The sequence below is a fragment of the Purpureocillium takamizusanense genome, chromosome 8, assembly GCF_022605165.1.
Source record: "Purpureocillium takamizusanense chromosome 8, complete sequence".
Taxonomy (NCBI): domain Eukaryota; kingdom Fungi; phylum Ascomycota; class Sordariomycetes; order Hypocreales; family Ophiocordycipitaceae; genus Purpureocillium; species Purpureocillium takamizusanense.
The window spans coordinates 1,787,882-1,801,625 of NC_063075.1; the positions used below are offsets into that span (position 1 = coordinate 1,787,882).

Consider the following 13,744-nt stretch of genomic DNA (forward strand, 5'->3'; position numbering starts at 1 on the left):
CAATAGCAGGATCGATGATGAATATACAATGAGCTCAATCATCTTCGATTATCAAGTCATAAAGGAACACGGTTCAAGCTGAGCTGTTTATTACTGCTCATTGCTCAATAAGGCAGGCAGGTCGCAATTGGGACATGCCGTTGATCGCCCTCGCTTGACTCTTGCCGACTTCTTCCTTCGTAATCGGCGTTCGATGCATAGTGATCGATTCAGGCAAAGACCATCGGGCTGCGCATTGATTACACCCGTCGTATGCTATATCCATCATTTATTCGAATTCGTCAAACGGAGCCTGGCGCGTCGGCGTGGGGGACGGTCAGTCCACGGCCCCCACCAACCCACTCTTGTGTGCAAATCTCTTTTCCCGTCTCATCTCTCTACTCACTCTGAGAGAGTCATCCCGCAACGATCGGATGTGATATCAAACGCACTCGACGAGGGTACTTCTATCTCAATTGACACTGTCTCCACGTGAATTACGCAGACAAAGGAAACGAATTTGATTGAAATTCCCCAGACAGGCAGCACTGTTGGTATACCGCGTTCAATCCTGACACCGGCCATTCAGAATTACCGGCTGAATAACGCCATGACAATGTGAGCACAGCGCCCATCGCTTATTTGGTCAACCAGCCCAAGTAATCAGCGACAATCAGTGTCACCATCCTAAATACCGTCAGTCAGATGCTGAGAAGCTCGCCTTGGTCTTGGGGCACTCACGCATGCGGAGCAATTCGAACATAGTATGTACTGAAGCCACGATAGAACCGCAGAATCCCTTCTTGCTTGGCGACTTTGGCGAAGCAGTCAGCCATGCCCTTGTAAGGTAGCTTTCCGTCGGGTCCTTTCTGCTGCTTCTGAAGGCGAGTTTTGACAAAGTCGAAAGGCAAGCTGAAGAAGCTGGCAAAGAAGCCAGCTATCGCGCTTGCAGTCAGGGTCTGCGAGCGAGCGGACAAGTCCGTCTTCTGTTTAAGTTGCACCTTGGCCTCACTGAAGAAGGCAAGCTGGCCAAAATTGAGTGCCATGGCACGCACAACGGTCGGCGCCGCGCCGGACCAGAGCGCACCCACACCTTCGCTTTTGGCGATCGATCCAAGTGCGTCTATGACGGACTTGTAGTTCTTTCGCTCAGCTAGTGGCTTCAGTCCGTCGCTTTGCATACGGATGAGGGCGAGGTCAGCTGGGTTCCCGATCATGGCGGCGATGCCGCCAGCGGTAAGGCCCGCTGTCGCGCGCTCACGGAAGCCAATGCTCCTGTCCTGGGCTTTCGCCCTCGCCGTCAATCGGCCCATGATGGTGTCGAAGAGACCCAAGCGGGCCGTGGTATATACAGCCTGGCGGAGCAGGCCAGCAGACAGTCCCGTGTACAAATCCAGGACCTTGCCGCTCGAGATGATTTGGCGAGTGACGGACAGAGGTGTGGGTTTCGGACCCGTAGACGTTCCCTCGCCCGCAAGTTGAATGCGCACTTTGACCATGTCAACGGGTTGGATTACCGTGGTAGCCACCATGCCACTGATGCCACCATTGATGAACGGCAGCGCGGCTCTCATAAATGGTGTGTGTAGAACATCATTGGCGACGGCGACGCCATCCCCCTTTGCGGCATTCATGACTTCGGTGGTCTTGTTCCGAGCCGATTCAGCGGCTTGTTTGAGACTGCCGGTCATCGTGGCTTGCGGTTCACGCGGGTTCCAGCGGCTGGTTTAGATTTGATCCGTGTCTGCTCACGAACGCGTACGGCGCTGGTTTTCGCTGGACGTCTAAGGAAGCTACGTGCATTGATCGTGTCAGCATAAGCTCAACCTCTAAGCGGCTAAAGCATGACGACGAATCCGATGCGCGAGTGAACATGTCGCGAGATTCTCCGGGCTAACGGAAATGCCGCGGAACGAGGCGCTCGAGACGCAACCCCCGGCTAGCATTCGGAACGCTGCGTTCGACGCAGCCTCGCACGCCGCCCGAGCGAACACGGCCGGACGTCCACGCGGGACCGGGAGTCGAGGGCGAAAGTCGGCAGGGGCCTCCAAGCCGTGCATGGCCCACAGCCGTCGAGGCCCGCTCGGGAAGTCCAGGGAGCTCGGCCCCACGACGCCAGCTGGGGGGGGATTCCCACCGCGACTCCGCCCGCCTGCGGAGATTGGTCGAGACCGGGGACTGGACCAGGCCAAGCAGGAAAGTGACGGGGATGGAGAAACTCACCAAAAACAGCGACCACACAATGACGACAGATTTGTCGGGCTTGTAAACGCGAAGAAGTCGTTGAAGGAATTGCTGGCGACTATGGACGAGCGACAGAGTCGACGGACGGGGTTCGGGATCTGGCAAGAGGGTTCGGGATCTTGTGAGCGGGGTCGAGTACACCCCCGAGGCAGTTGCGCTGCGGGGTCACACGGTCGTAGTTGCCACGCCGAGTTGGTGTCCTGCCGTCTGAAGAAGGCGCGCGCGCGCGGAAGCTCGAACAACCGCACGACGCTGGCAATACGAGGACGAGAGATCAGGAGGAGGAGGAGGTTGCTGCGAGGATGCGGGCGACGCGAGGTTTTAAAGACCAAGGATGGATGTGATGACAGTTGTCTGATGGGTCAGAGAGACTTCTGCGGCGCTGGTGTAAGTCGACAGCCAAAACTCTAAATGGCGGCGACGGCTGTTCGGATGGGTGATGAAGGTTCGGCCACAGACACCAAGCCGACCAGGCACGGTGGGGGAATTGTCAAGTCGCGGCGCGTGAGCGGGAGTCGGCAAGACGGGGAAATGCTGGAGAAAACGGCAGAGGCGTTGATACTTATGGTGTTCCAACAACCTTGGTACGGAGGAGAGGGAGGATCGGCTTGCCTGGCACCCATACACCACCCTCCATCACGGCCCATCGACCAGTCACAGCCAGCTTGTTTTCAACGGGCTGGTCGCGCCTGACACACAGCCCGAGATGCTTCGCCAACACTCGCGTCCCAGCTGTGCGGGGTCGTGTCCCTCATTTCTGCCGTCGTCTCCTTGTGGCTTCGCTTGCCAAATGCCATCTCAGGCCTGACTTGGATGACACCACCGTAACACACCATCTACCAATGTACCATGTTCCCCTTGTGTGGTGCAACAGCAACGTGAGGCGAAAGTGACATGTGAAGCATGCTCGTCTTCTCGACATACAGATGATGAGGTGGCTACAAGTGACAGCTCTGGACATCCAGCGACTTGGACGAAACGATCGATGACAGGCAGTTACGATCCTCGCCCTGGCTTGGTTCGAGACGTGCCGTGCCTCGCCGACCACCTGCCTGCCTGAGGGGGGCCGCGCATCAAGCTGTTGCTGTGACGCATCCTTGCACACCACCCACACCAGGTGTGTCAGGCACGCGGCACACCTCACAGGTTACCCTCGCGGCGTCAACAAGGCACCATCAGCACTCCCGTCGATGGCAACCCCGACATACCACTGGGCGTCTGTTGCTGGCGAGCCCGCCGTGCAGCATCGCTCGCGCACCTCCCCGGGCGAGGTCGGCTTGAGTCGGTCACCACCTGTTCAGCAACCTTTGAAGTGGGCCGTTCTTCCCGTCCCCGGCACATCACTTGAGCTGTGCTTTCGATGATTCGCGCCGTCGTCAGGTCCTGGCGCTCACGCCAATTCATTATTCAACAAACCCACAGACCAGGTGCCTTGCTTATTATTAGCTGTGGATGCAAGTGCGGAATGGCAGCAAATGCGGGGGCCAGTCATGCGAGAGCCGTTTGGCACCCTGCGACCATGGTTTCGCGCCCACTACGTAGACAGTACTGTAGTACCTACGTATCCACTGCCCGCGGCCTACACTCAGTGGATCCATCTAGTACCCGGACCAACCTAAAACGCTTCCCGTAGGCCTTCGGTCCAGCCCCAGCTCCATCCTTGGGCTATCGTTGCAAGATAGGTAAGCTGACCCGAACATGACTTTGGCCAGTGAGGGAGGGTAGGTATGTACGTGTTGCTGCGGTCTTTCTATGCTGCCTCGGCCATCGACGCATTGTACCAAGTACGAAGCAATGCAATTGAATACATCATCGCCCTTCTCGTGATCCACCAGCGCCCAATACACAAATTGGTTGGGGCGATGGCGTATTCATCATGGCGCACTCGATGTGCAGGAAGAGCTACAGGCGCAGATGTGGGCGACACTTGCCACTGGTCAGTCAGACTCTGGGGCTCCTCACAATCATTTTGGCCGTCCCTGGAGGGACATTGTGAGTTTGGTGGGGCGGAATGGATTGTAAATGTTTGGCTGACATCCAGAGCTCAATCTTGAAGCGATGGACCGATGATAATAAAAGCGTAGACGACGTAGTGCTGTGTGAGTGAGTGTAATATTCGGTAAAGGTTCAACGTTTCTCCTTATTCGGCACAACACTCGAGTTGTTACAGGCCTCCGGGGCGACCCTCGTGGTCGCTGAAGGACATCATTGATGCACAGGACGCTTAATATTGGCATCATGGCTGTCCAAGGCTCACCTCAGCCAGCGAGAAACAATGCCGCTGTTTGGCTCCCATGGATGAGGAGCGCCCGGCCGAAAACACCCGACGTTTTACGACAAACATCCTCGGGATTTGACATGGCGTCTCCCAACAGAATATTGGCGATTGGACTGCCGCCATTCGACCGTGTCATTCCCGGACGAGAGCAAACTCACAGGGGTGGTGTCAATCCTGCACCGGGTTGCGACCACACGGCCATCAATCGTAGCGAGCCGGGGTCCAGCTAGCTGGGATTGCTCCAGGCTGTGCCTTCCGATCTCGCAGGTGGCCAGCGGTAGGAAACGGTGCCGGGAGTGCTTCGTTTTTCTTTGTGTTTGGTCAGGGGAATCTCACCGGCAGAGGGCGGCGAGGCCGCCGGTGGCCGATCCAACATCGTCGGATCTCCGACGGCCGGGCTCCGCCTGTAGCCGCCAAGCTCCGGACCGCCCACAGCGCTGCCTCGTCGGAACCCACGTGGTACGTATCGATGATGAATGAGCTTTGGGCCGAGCTGGGATATCAAGTCCATTATTAATTCGGCCTTGCTCTTACCCAACCGCTTTTACACAATTTTTGTCCTGTCAATGGAGGCCTAACCTGGCTGGCACTAGCACCACGATCACTTCTGCTCTGTCCGGCCCACTGATGACTTCAGTTGACCGAAGGGAACGTTCCCAGTCTGCCACCGTCCAGCACAACTGCGACGCCATTGCAGTAGGCCCCTGCCACTGATGCAAGGTATAGCACCGTTCCTGCCATGTCTGTTGTAGCTCCCAGCCTTCCCAGTGGCACTACGCTCTCAGGCACATCAATGTATTGCCCTGTGGAGTCTTCCTTGAACGATTTGATGACGGAATCCGTCATTTCGCTCGGGAATACTGGTGTTGTTTCAAGCGTTAGCAAAGGGCGCTCCAATCTGAGTTGAGCCCTTGAGCACAGCTTGGTGGGGAACTCACTTCCAGGAGCGATGCAGTTGGCCCTGCGGCGTGGTAAACCAACAATGGTCAGATACTTGCTGTAGAGTGGGACCGCGGTTTCTAGGGTCAGATGGTATATGACTTGCCTGATATGCCACTGCGAGAGCGCGACCGACAGCATTTTGGTGGCGTGGGTGGCCGCTGCCTTGGACTGGCCGTAGGCATAGCCTCCCGTCTGTTTCTTGTTGAACCCGGCAATGGAGCTGACTACAACAATCTGCGATGACTGGCGCAGGTTTCTCTTCTCGTTACCCTTGCCCAATAGCTTTAGAAACGCCATCGACGTGTACCAGACAGCCGTCGTGTTGACTGCAAATGTATCCGTGTACTCGGACGTCTCAACGTCAAAGTTCTCGTCGGCAAATTGGTCTAGCGACATGTCTGGCGTTATTTTCGTCACCTGTGGGCCAGAAATGCCCGAGTTGCAGACCAGCAGATTCAGATACCCGGCGTCGTTCTCGACATGCTCGACTGCCGCCTTCAGACTCTCCTTGGACGTCACGTCGCACTGCAGGACCGCTGCATTTGGCCCAATGCTGGTGGCAGCTCGTCGCAAAGTGTCTAAGCGCCTCCCTGCAATGTACACCTTGGCGGCCCCGTTGCTGGCCAGTGCCTTGGCTATCATTAGACCAATACCTGTTGGTGTAATATGTAAGTACTAAGTCTTGCCGCAGAACGACCCGAACAACGTACCAGACCCTCCTCCAGTTATCAGCGCAACAAGGCCATTGACATTGAACAGCGACCCCGCCGATTCCGCCGGCTCGTTCGCTTGAGAAGACATTTGCGTACTTCAGTACAACAATGGCGATGAATAGAAAATCACTTGCAAAGAGCGAGATACGACAGGCGATATACGTTAAAAAGAAACAAGAAAGAATATACGAAGTACGAACGAGCCACGTCACTCATATAGCGCCATAATGTACTGGTAATAGGAATCTCTTTCCCCGCGCGCTGAGACGGTCTTCACGTCTCCACAATGGCCCGATTGCCGATGCCTGCTCACGACGAGATCAGTAATTGTCCAAGTTCCATTCTCGCACTGTATCTGCCCAGGAACCTCTGGTCGCGTATGGACTTGAGTGCACAGTGCATCTTCAGGGCGCAGACTGTATGCGCTAAAATTGTTCGGGTAGCCCAAGCCATCGCAGATTTAGCTTCAAGAACTTCACCCAAGTACAGCGACAAGTCGAAATGCCCAAGCGAAAACGAGACAACGACACAAGTCTCGCCTCGGTTCTTGAGAACCATCAAAATGAGGTGTCAAAGGCGCTGAAGGCTTCCAAGGGCTTCGAGCGGCAGCGCCTCAGCAAGAGGCTGCGCGAGGATGGGCTGCAACCCGATAAACAGGAACGATTAGAACGGGAAGTGGCAGCATTGAAGGTGCGTTCACGCCGGCAACCCTCGCCCAAAATCCGACTTGCTAATTACCTTATAGTCCTTGGACCTTCATCGCACAGCCCGTGTGCACTTGATATCGTCGCTTCTCAAAGTCAAGTCCATCGCGACCTCGGCCGATCTCCCGGACGAACTTCGAACCGCGATATCCAAACCCGAACTGCCCGAGGCGGAGCGAGTGGCCCTACACAATGTCACCAGTGCTCTGTACAACCGAGAGCCGGTCAGACGGGCAATCAACCAAGCCATTGCGGCGGTTTGCGGCGTGCTCAACGTACCAGCGCCTGCCAAAGGCAAAAGAGTAAGGAAGGATGCGCGGGCGGAGCAGGAAGAGCAGCCCTCCGATCGGATGCAACACCAGCCGGCGGATGAGGCTACATCGAAGAGCTCTGGGATGCCCTACCAGGACGATGACGAAACCGACTTTGAGGGATTCGGCTCTGACGTCGATCAGCCTGGCCCGACTGTGGAGGCGCCAGACAACGATGCAGAAGCCGACGAAGAAACACAATACTCGCACTACGATGATCTTCTTGGTAGCTCGGAAGATGAAGACGATGAAGAAGAATTCGACTTGTCAAAATTTGCACACCTGAAAGGCAGAGAAACGGCCAACCTCGACGACATTTCGCTATCCGGTTCTGCGTCTGATGTTGAGTCGGAAGCAGAGTCTATCGTATCGGGGGAACAATCACGTTCACCATCGCCCTCGCCTCCCCTCAAGAAGAAGAAGAAAGAACCGAAAGGAGATTCCGCATCCGGCCAGCCTGGCCCCGCTAGGGATTCTACGTTCCTCCCGTCTCTTATGGGAGGCTATATCTCAGGCTCTGAATCGGCCTCGGATATTGAGGAAGCGAAGCCGAAGAAGCGGCGCGGCCAACGAGCGAGGCAAGCCATCTGGGAACAAAAGTACGGTTCCGGCGCGAAACATCTGCAGAACCTCCCAAAGAAGGGCGGTAGGGACTCAGGTTGGGACATGAAACGAGGCGCCGTGGACGGAGACGATCAGGGGCGCAAGACGCCTTGGAAGAAGGGTATTCACAATCCCCTAGGAAAACATGCGGGCTTCGCGGGTGCGGCCACGGTGAACCGACCCATGCCCAAATCAGATCCGAAGAAGACAACGAGGGACGACGAAGGCCCGCTGCATCCCAGCTGGGCAGCGAAGAAGAAGGCGCAAGAATCACAAAAGGCAGTCGCCTTTGCTGGGCAGAAGGTGGTGTTCGATTAGATTCTGGTTGCTACGAAGCGCATAAGTCGCGAATGGATTCGCCATTGTTGCCATGTCCCTTGTGCTTGTGCGCGACAGGCTCAAGCTACTGGTACCTGCTGCATAATTGCCCCAGTTCCTTCCTGCCCATTTGGCCATCTTTATGTTCTTGCCTCGCTGGCCCGCCATGTGATGTTTTGGAAAGCGCAGACGAGACGGGACCATGCAGCGTCAACCAGCTGCCAAGTACACCATCAAGGATAGGAGTTTGTTTCGATCTCCGAATCGTCGTTTTATATCCTTAAAATAAGCGCTTGACTTCTCGGTTCGATTCCCTGTTGCTTTGGCCTCACTCCGACATCCTCAGTCCCGACTCTATTCCGAAGTATCCTCGGCCGCTCTCATACCTTTGCCACAGTTCGCGATCCTCTGACTGTCTCCAAATCCCTGCTGCTAGTCAAGCCTTCTCTGCGAGTCGTCTGATCATATGGCGCCCGAGGTCCACGCTCCCGGCGATCGAAATCTATGCCGCGCGGATGACACTGCTCCCCTGGGGTTCCATGGGCGTACCTCGGCTCCTTTGAATTGTGAAGCAGCCAGCAGCATCACGGGAGAAGATCGTCCAAGCCTTCGGAAGACCGGTGCAATTACGCAATCAACATGTCTCGAACCGGGACACACTCAATCGTATGATGGTTCAGATACATGCGTTCTGGGCACCAATCAGTCTGGATCATTACCAGAGACCAGTCACAGTCACAAAACAGGTCAGACCAGAGTCATCGAGAAACAAATTACAGAGAGCGATGGTAATTGCCACAAGCAGGAACTTGGCTCTGTCAAATCAAGCATTACCTTCCAGGCCTTTCGCCTGATGAATGAGCTTTCCAGAGCTGCTGCATCTGCGGCTCAACGACTATCGCCGAGTACATCGACACCGAGCGTGGAGCCGTTGACGTCCGGTACCGACAATGACTACTCAACGCCGCAAAGTTTGCAAGATGAGGCCGTCTACATCTTCAACCCCCGTCACAACGCGTCAGCATGCTATTTATACAAACCCAGAAGCCCGTCGACAGAGGCATACGAGGTCGAGCACGTGGCGGTAAAAGTGGTACATGACCAAGAAGCCGTGGGTCAAGCGGCCTACCTGCTGTCAATTTCTGAGAAAGATGACACGTTGAAGAGTGTCGGGTGCGGGTTTGCAGCTACAGTCACCAGCGACGAAAACTGCCGGGTGGCTCAGGCGGCAGCCACGGACTCTAGCAATTCGGTCCAGCAAAGCGATATTGCTCCCCAGCAGCCTCCTTTCCATTCAAATTCACAGGCCCTGTCAGTCGAGTTGCGTCGCCAGCTTCAACAGCGAGCTCGATCCCGCGCTAAACACTGCATTATCGACGAGATCGCGATTCTTGCGGCTACAGGCAAAGGCATGTACCTCCTGAGCGAAGACGATGTGACTGGAGCCGTGGAAGCGACTGTCTCAGAAGATATGTCGACAAACAGAGATGTATACTCTTTGCGACATGTTGAGAATGCCCCTGAAAAGCCTCCCGGGTCACCGTCTCTACCAAAGTTGGACGAAAGAACAAAACGCATCAGCCCGCGGATTTCGGCACCTGCAGGACCAGCGACAACTTTTAGCTTACCCAAAACCTCCTTTTCGAGTACCAGCCTGGCTTACGAGCGCGGAGACGCGAGGAATATCGAGTACGATGTGTCAACTATTGTCTCCCAGGGAAGTGTAGCCGAAATTGTGTGGACGGAAGACGACCCCCATTTCCGTGATCAGCTCCGAGGCAACTCGCGCTGCAGCGCCGCCTTGCTTGCGATCCCGCCTAATCAAGACGGAGGGCGACGAGTGCAAGCTAGTGCTAGTGCGGAAGCGCATGCTGGGCCTCACAATACACTTGTGAGCCCATTCGGAGGGGACTCTTCACGGAGCAGTAGCCTGTTTAGGGGCGTCTCAGAGGCCACTGGCTACCCCTCAAACATTACGTCCTTTCCTGTGCTGCAGCCACGACACTGCACGAACGAGTGGCTGACGCCAACGATGGAGGTGGAACAGCTCGACCGCACTCCCTGTACAGATCTGTACCGGCTCGGCGTGGATGCTCACTGCGGAAAGCCCGTTGCCATAAGCACGCAACAGGTATACGAGCCCGTACCTACGACATGGTGTCGCAATCGTTCACTGCTTCACGAGGATCTATTCAACCCAATCATTCCCTGGGTTGAGCGCAGAGTCACGGAGGGGATCTCGAGTGGCATCAGCTCCTACAGGCGAATTGGAACTTCCATTGGTTCCGCATCTCACAGACGACGAAGTTCTCATGCGACAGCACTCAAGGTCCCTGAGACTGCCTCCGTTGATACCATACTGCCAGGCATCTTCGAAAAGATCAAGCGAGGGGGCGAAAAGATGTTTCACAGACACGACTGTCTTGACGGTATTGGGACTGCCGCGACATCTAACTTGTCTGTTGCGCCTGGACATCCCAGAGCCGTTCCCCGGTCACGCGATAGTCTGATCAGGGAACGTACGCCTGAACCACCGAAACCGGACCCCGCGGGAATATACGAGGCAATGACTGGTAGCACAATGGTGGCTTCCCGCAAACGACACGACACTTGCTCGGAGGACAACCGGCCGCATGTTTATGAGAATGATATGGATTCCGTCTCGAGAGCTATTGTGCCAGCAGCTTGATACCCTCTCCCCTACGATACAAACACATCACGTTCCGCCGCACCTTGTATACTCTTGCTAGACTAGTTATAGAATACCTTGATTGGCTTGCCCGACCATCGCTTCGCTTGTGTCGATTTCTGATGGTGGTAAGAAAGTACTCGCAGCTCAAGTGTACCAGGCGTTATCATACGGGTGACAGAATCAGTTCTCCGGCAGGCAGCGGTTGGCAACTGCAGATTCAGAATTGAACACGGCCACCGCAACGTACTCCTCTTCCCCACCAAGAGCTAAAGAGACCAAAAAGGAAGACGAACAGTTGCCGAAACAACAAAAAGATTGGACGAGCGGGGAATTGAACCCCGGACCTTCAGCAGACGCATGTTGGTAATCCAATGCGAAGCAGACGCCATACCACTAGACCACACGCCCCTTGCTTGTGAATGGCTGGGGCTTATTGATGCTTATGCGGTGCGGAAATACCTGACCCGCCATCATGGAGACGTGCTGCCAGCCGCTCCACAGGCTGTGAGGCCCACCCATTATCCACCAAAAGAGCGAGCTGCTAGCGGTGGGCAGTGGCAGACACGCCCTGTCCGGCCCGTCAGACGTTAGTAGAGAAACTATGAAGTGTGCATGTGCAAAGGATTTCATTTCGTCAATGAATGGATTTTCCAGAAATTTGCCTTATTCTTCTTCATGGTAGGGAACCTCCTTATTCGGTTTAGGTTGAAGGCGCGTCTCTTCTTGGCAGTGCGATGTTGAGCGGGCCAAGGGGGACCAGAGCGAAGCTCGACTTTGTCATTGCTGGGATGGATTGGTTGTGGGTCAGCCTTCCAGTCGGCCGGCTCTTTCACTGCTCTCTCTCTCGCTCGGCCACCTATATAGCTCTTCTTTCTCCATTCATAGCCCATTAAGAAGGTCTCTCCATGAGCTGTGCGCCCTTGCCCCTTTTGTCAGTACATACAATGCTGTCACGGCAGGAGCTCAACTGCTAAGGTAGTGCGATTGTAACGAACGCATAGACCGATATCAATCTTGCGACGGCAGCTCAAAAGGTGTGTCAATTGAACCGTGGAAGTGCAAAAGAGCGAATGAAAGAAATGATATGTTCTCCACGCTAGATTCAATGCTGTTGTTCCGGTGAGCAGCATCTATATAGCTTTAGATGCCCTAGCTTTATTCTCCCGGTGTCTTTTCTCCTTGGACGCCATCTTCCTGCGCGACATCCAGGACCTGTTGAGATCTCCACGGTTCTCCCAGAACCATGTTTGAAAGTCGCTCTTCTCAGTTCCTTGCCGCTGCGCTGCGTCTTCGTCCTCGTCCCCATCTGCGATGTCTTCCTCTTCCTCCTCTGCTGGCGCCCAAAAGTTCTTCGCGCGTGACGGGTGAGCGGTGTCTGGCGTCGGAGCCGCGCTGCGAATGTTTCGTCGCTCAAAGTCCTGTTTCGTGAACGGCGTCATCGGTATGGCGGCTGGTCGGTCGCCGTGGTGACTTTCTTCCTCCTCGATATCCTCATCGTTCCCTCCGCTAAAGAAGCTGAAGGGCTCGGCATCAGTAGGTACCTCGAGGGGGCCTTCACCGGGCTTTTGTCGCTTGTACAAGGCTTCCAGCGGATGAACCTTTGCAGCAGGCGTTCCCGGTGCCGGTATCTTGATGGTGAGGCTCTTCGACGAGCTGGAAGACTGAGGTCTCCCATTTTCAGTCTTGACTGCAGGCGCCAGCCTTGCCTGTACAGGTGACTCGAGCGTTGCCGTTCCGGTCGTGGGCTTGTCATCCTCACTTTCCTGACCTGAAGACGACGATGTATCGGAACTTGTCCTTGATGCAGGTCGGGGTTTCGGATTAAGGTCTAACATCGCATCTTGCTTCTTGGCCGGCACCTCCAGATCAGAATCGTCGTCTTCTTCAGACGAGGATCCACTGCTGCTGGTGCTGTCGTCGTCGTCGTCGTCGTCATCATCATCATCACTCTCGCTTTCTCTCCCCTGTTCCATGTCGACGGTCTTCTCTTGTGCCGCCTGTCCTTTGGGCCGAGTACTTTGGGCGCTTGTCTTGACCGCTTCGACGATATTGCCGTCCTCATCGACCCATCCTTTGCCATCAATGTAGTCAGTGGCTTTTTTCCCGCCGGACGCCGGCACGGAACTCTTCAGGAAGCTCGGAAACTTTGTCGTCTTCTCGAATTCGTGGACCGTGATTTCGCGCGCATTTCCTCTCTTCCTCTTTTTCTTCTGTGCGTCTTGCAGCAGATTCGCCATGGCGTTGGGTGGCACCTTGACTTTGAGAAGGCACTCCTCCTGGTCCGTGTATTTAGATTTCGGTCGCTTCCGCTTCTCAACTTTATCCTTGCTCTCCCTGTCCTTGGTCTTCTTGCTCTTGCTCTTCTTCTTCTCTTCCACTGACTCGGTCCATCCACGCTTGACTTTTCGGTCTCGGAGCGTGATGCCTTCCATGACGTCTAGGTCGCGTTTGCGCTTGCTGGGCTTTTCCAAACCATCGCTAGCCTTCTTTCGCTTCTTCACCGGCGTCTCTGTCTGGATCGCGGGCTCCATTTGCTTCGCTGGCCGGGCCTTCTCGATTCGAATCTTGGAGCCTCTGAGCACCGACCCGTTCAGCTTCTTCTTGAGCTTCTCGGCGTGCGTCTCTGGCAGCTCCACGAAGCCGAATCGCTTCTCGGGAAATGTGTCGATTGTGTGGTAGGAGACGTTGCGGGCGGCAGGAAGCGTCGAAGCCGGAATGATGATGTTGAAGAGCTCAGAATCGAATGGAGTTATGTGCAGTCGCACGTACTCGCTACCGCTGTCTATTGAAGCCCCTGCAGCTTCATCCAATCGATCGGAATACCCTTGGGCAGGCATGTCCGATCGTCACGGTAGTGTCAGCGGATTTGGCGACGCTTTCGGCGACGTCGTGGTCGTGGGAAAATCTAGGAGCAATGGAGAGCGGGTAAGAAATTCGATGGAGCTCAGTCAGGCTAGTCC

The 13,744-nt window shown here is 55.3% G+C and overlaps 4 protein-coding genes and 1 non-coding gene across 5 annotated transcripts; 1 reads left to right on the top strand and 4 right to left on the bottom strand.

Annotated features, from left to right (window-relative positions):
* Nucleotides 1-92: 92 nt before the first annotated feature.
* On the bottom strand, nucleotides 93-2,910 carry MIC33 (Putative mitochondrial 2-oxoglutarate/malate carrier protein). The gene is made up of 3 exons (XM_047990188.1): nucleotides 2,203-2,910; nucleotides 721-1,772; nucleotides 93-666 (listed from the first exon to the last, which is right to left on the bottom strand). Exons 2-3 carry the CDS (start codon nucleotides 1,668-1,670, stop codon nucleotides 618-620), a joined length of 999 nt encoding a protein of 332 aa, XP_047846195.1. The 5' UTR covers nucleotides 1,671-1,772; nucleotides 2,203-2,910; the 3' UTR covers nucleotides 93-617.
* A 2,042-nt stretch (nucleotides 2,911-4,952) lies between these two features.
* JDV02_008577 (uncharacterized protein) lies at nucleotides 4,953-6,362 on the bottom strand. Its single transcript, XM_047990189.1, has 4 exons — nucleotides 6,154-6,362; nucleotides 5,547-6,096; nucleotides 5,440-5,462; nucleotides 4,953-5,361 (listed from the first exon to the last, which is right to left on the bottom strand). The coding sequence occupies exons 1-4, from the start codon at nucleotides 6,242-6,244 to the stop codon at nucleotides 5,135-5,137; spliced, it is 891 nt and encodes a 296-aa protein (XP_047846196.1). The 5' UTR covers nucleotides 6,245-6,362; the 3' UTR covers nucleotides 4,953-5,134.
* A 165-nt stretch (nucleotides 6,363-6,527) lies between these two features.
* Nucleotides 6,528-8,217, top strand: JDV02_008578 (uncharacterized protein). The gene is made up of 2 exons (XM_047990190.1): nucleotides 6,528-6,846; nucleotides 6,902-8,217. Exons 1-2 carry the CDS (start codon nucleotides 6,658-6,660, stop codon nucleotides 8,090-8,092), a joined length of 1,380 nt encoding a protein of 459 aa, XP_047846197.1. The 5' UTR covers nucleotides 6,528-6,657; the 3' UTR covers nucleotides 8,093-8,217.
* Nucleotides 8,218-11,100: 2,883 nt separating this feature from the next.
* On the bottom strand, nucleotides 11,101-11,192 carry JDV02_008579. The gene has a single exon. It is a non-coding gene; the product is annotated as a tRNA-Ala (tRNA).
* A 620-nt stretch (nucleotides 11,193-11,812) lies between these two features.
* JDV02_008580 (uncharacterized protein) lies at nucleotides 11,813-13,687 on the bottom strand. The gene has a single exon (XM_047990191.1). The coding sequence runs from the start codon at nucleotides 13,619-13,621 to the stop codon at nucleotides 11,915-11,917; it is 1,707 nt and encodes a 568-aa protein (XP_047846198.1). The 5' UTR covers nucleotides 13,622-13,687; the 3' UTR covers nucleotides 11,813-11,914.
* Between the last annotated feature and the right edge of the window lie 57 nt (nucleotides 13,688-13,744).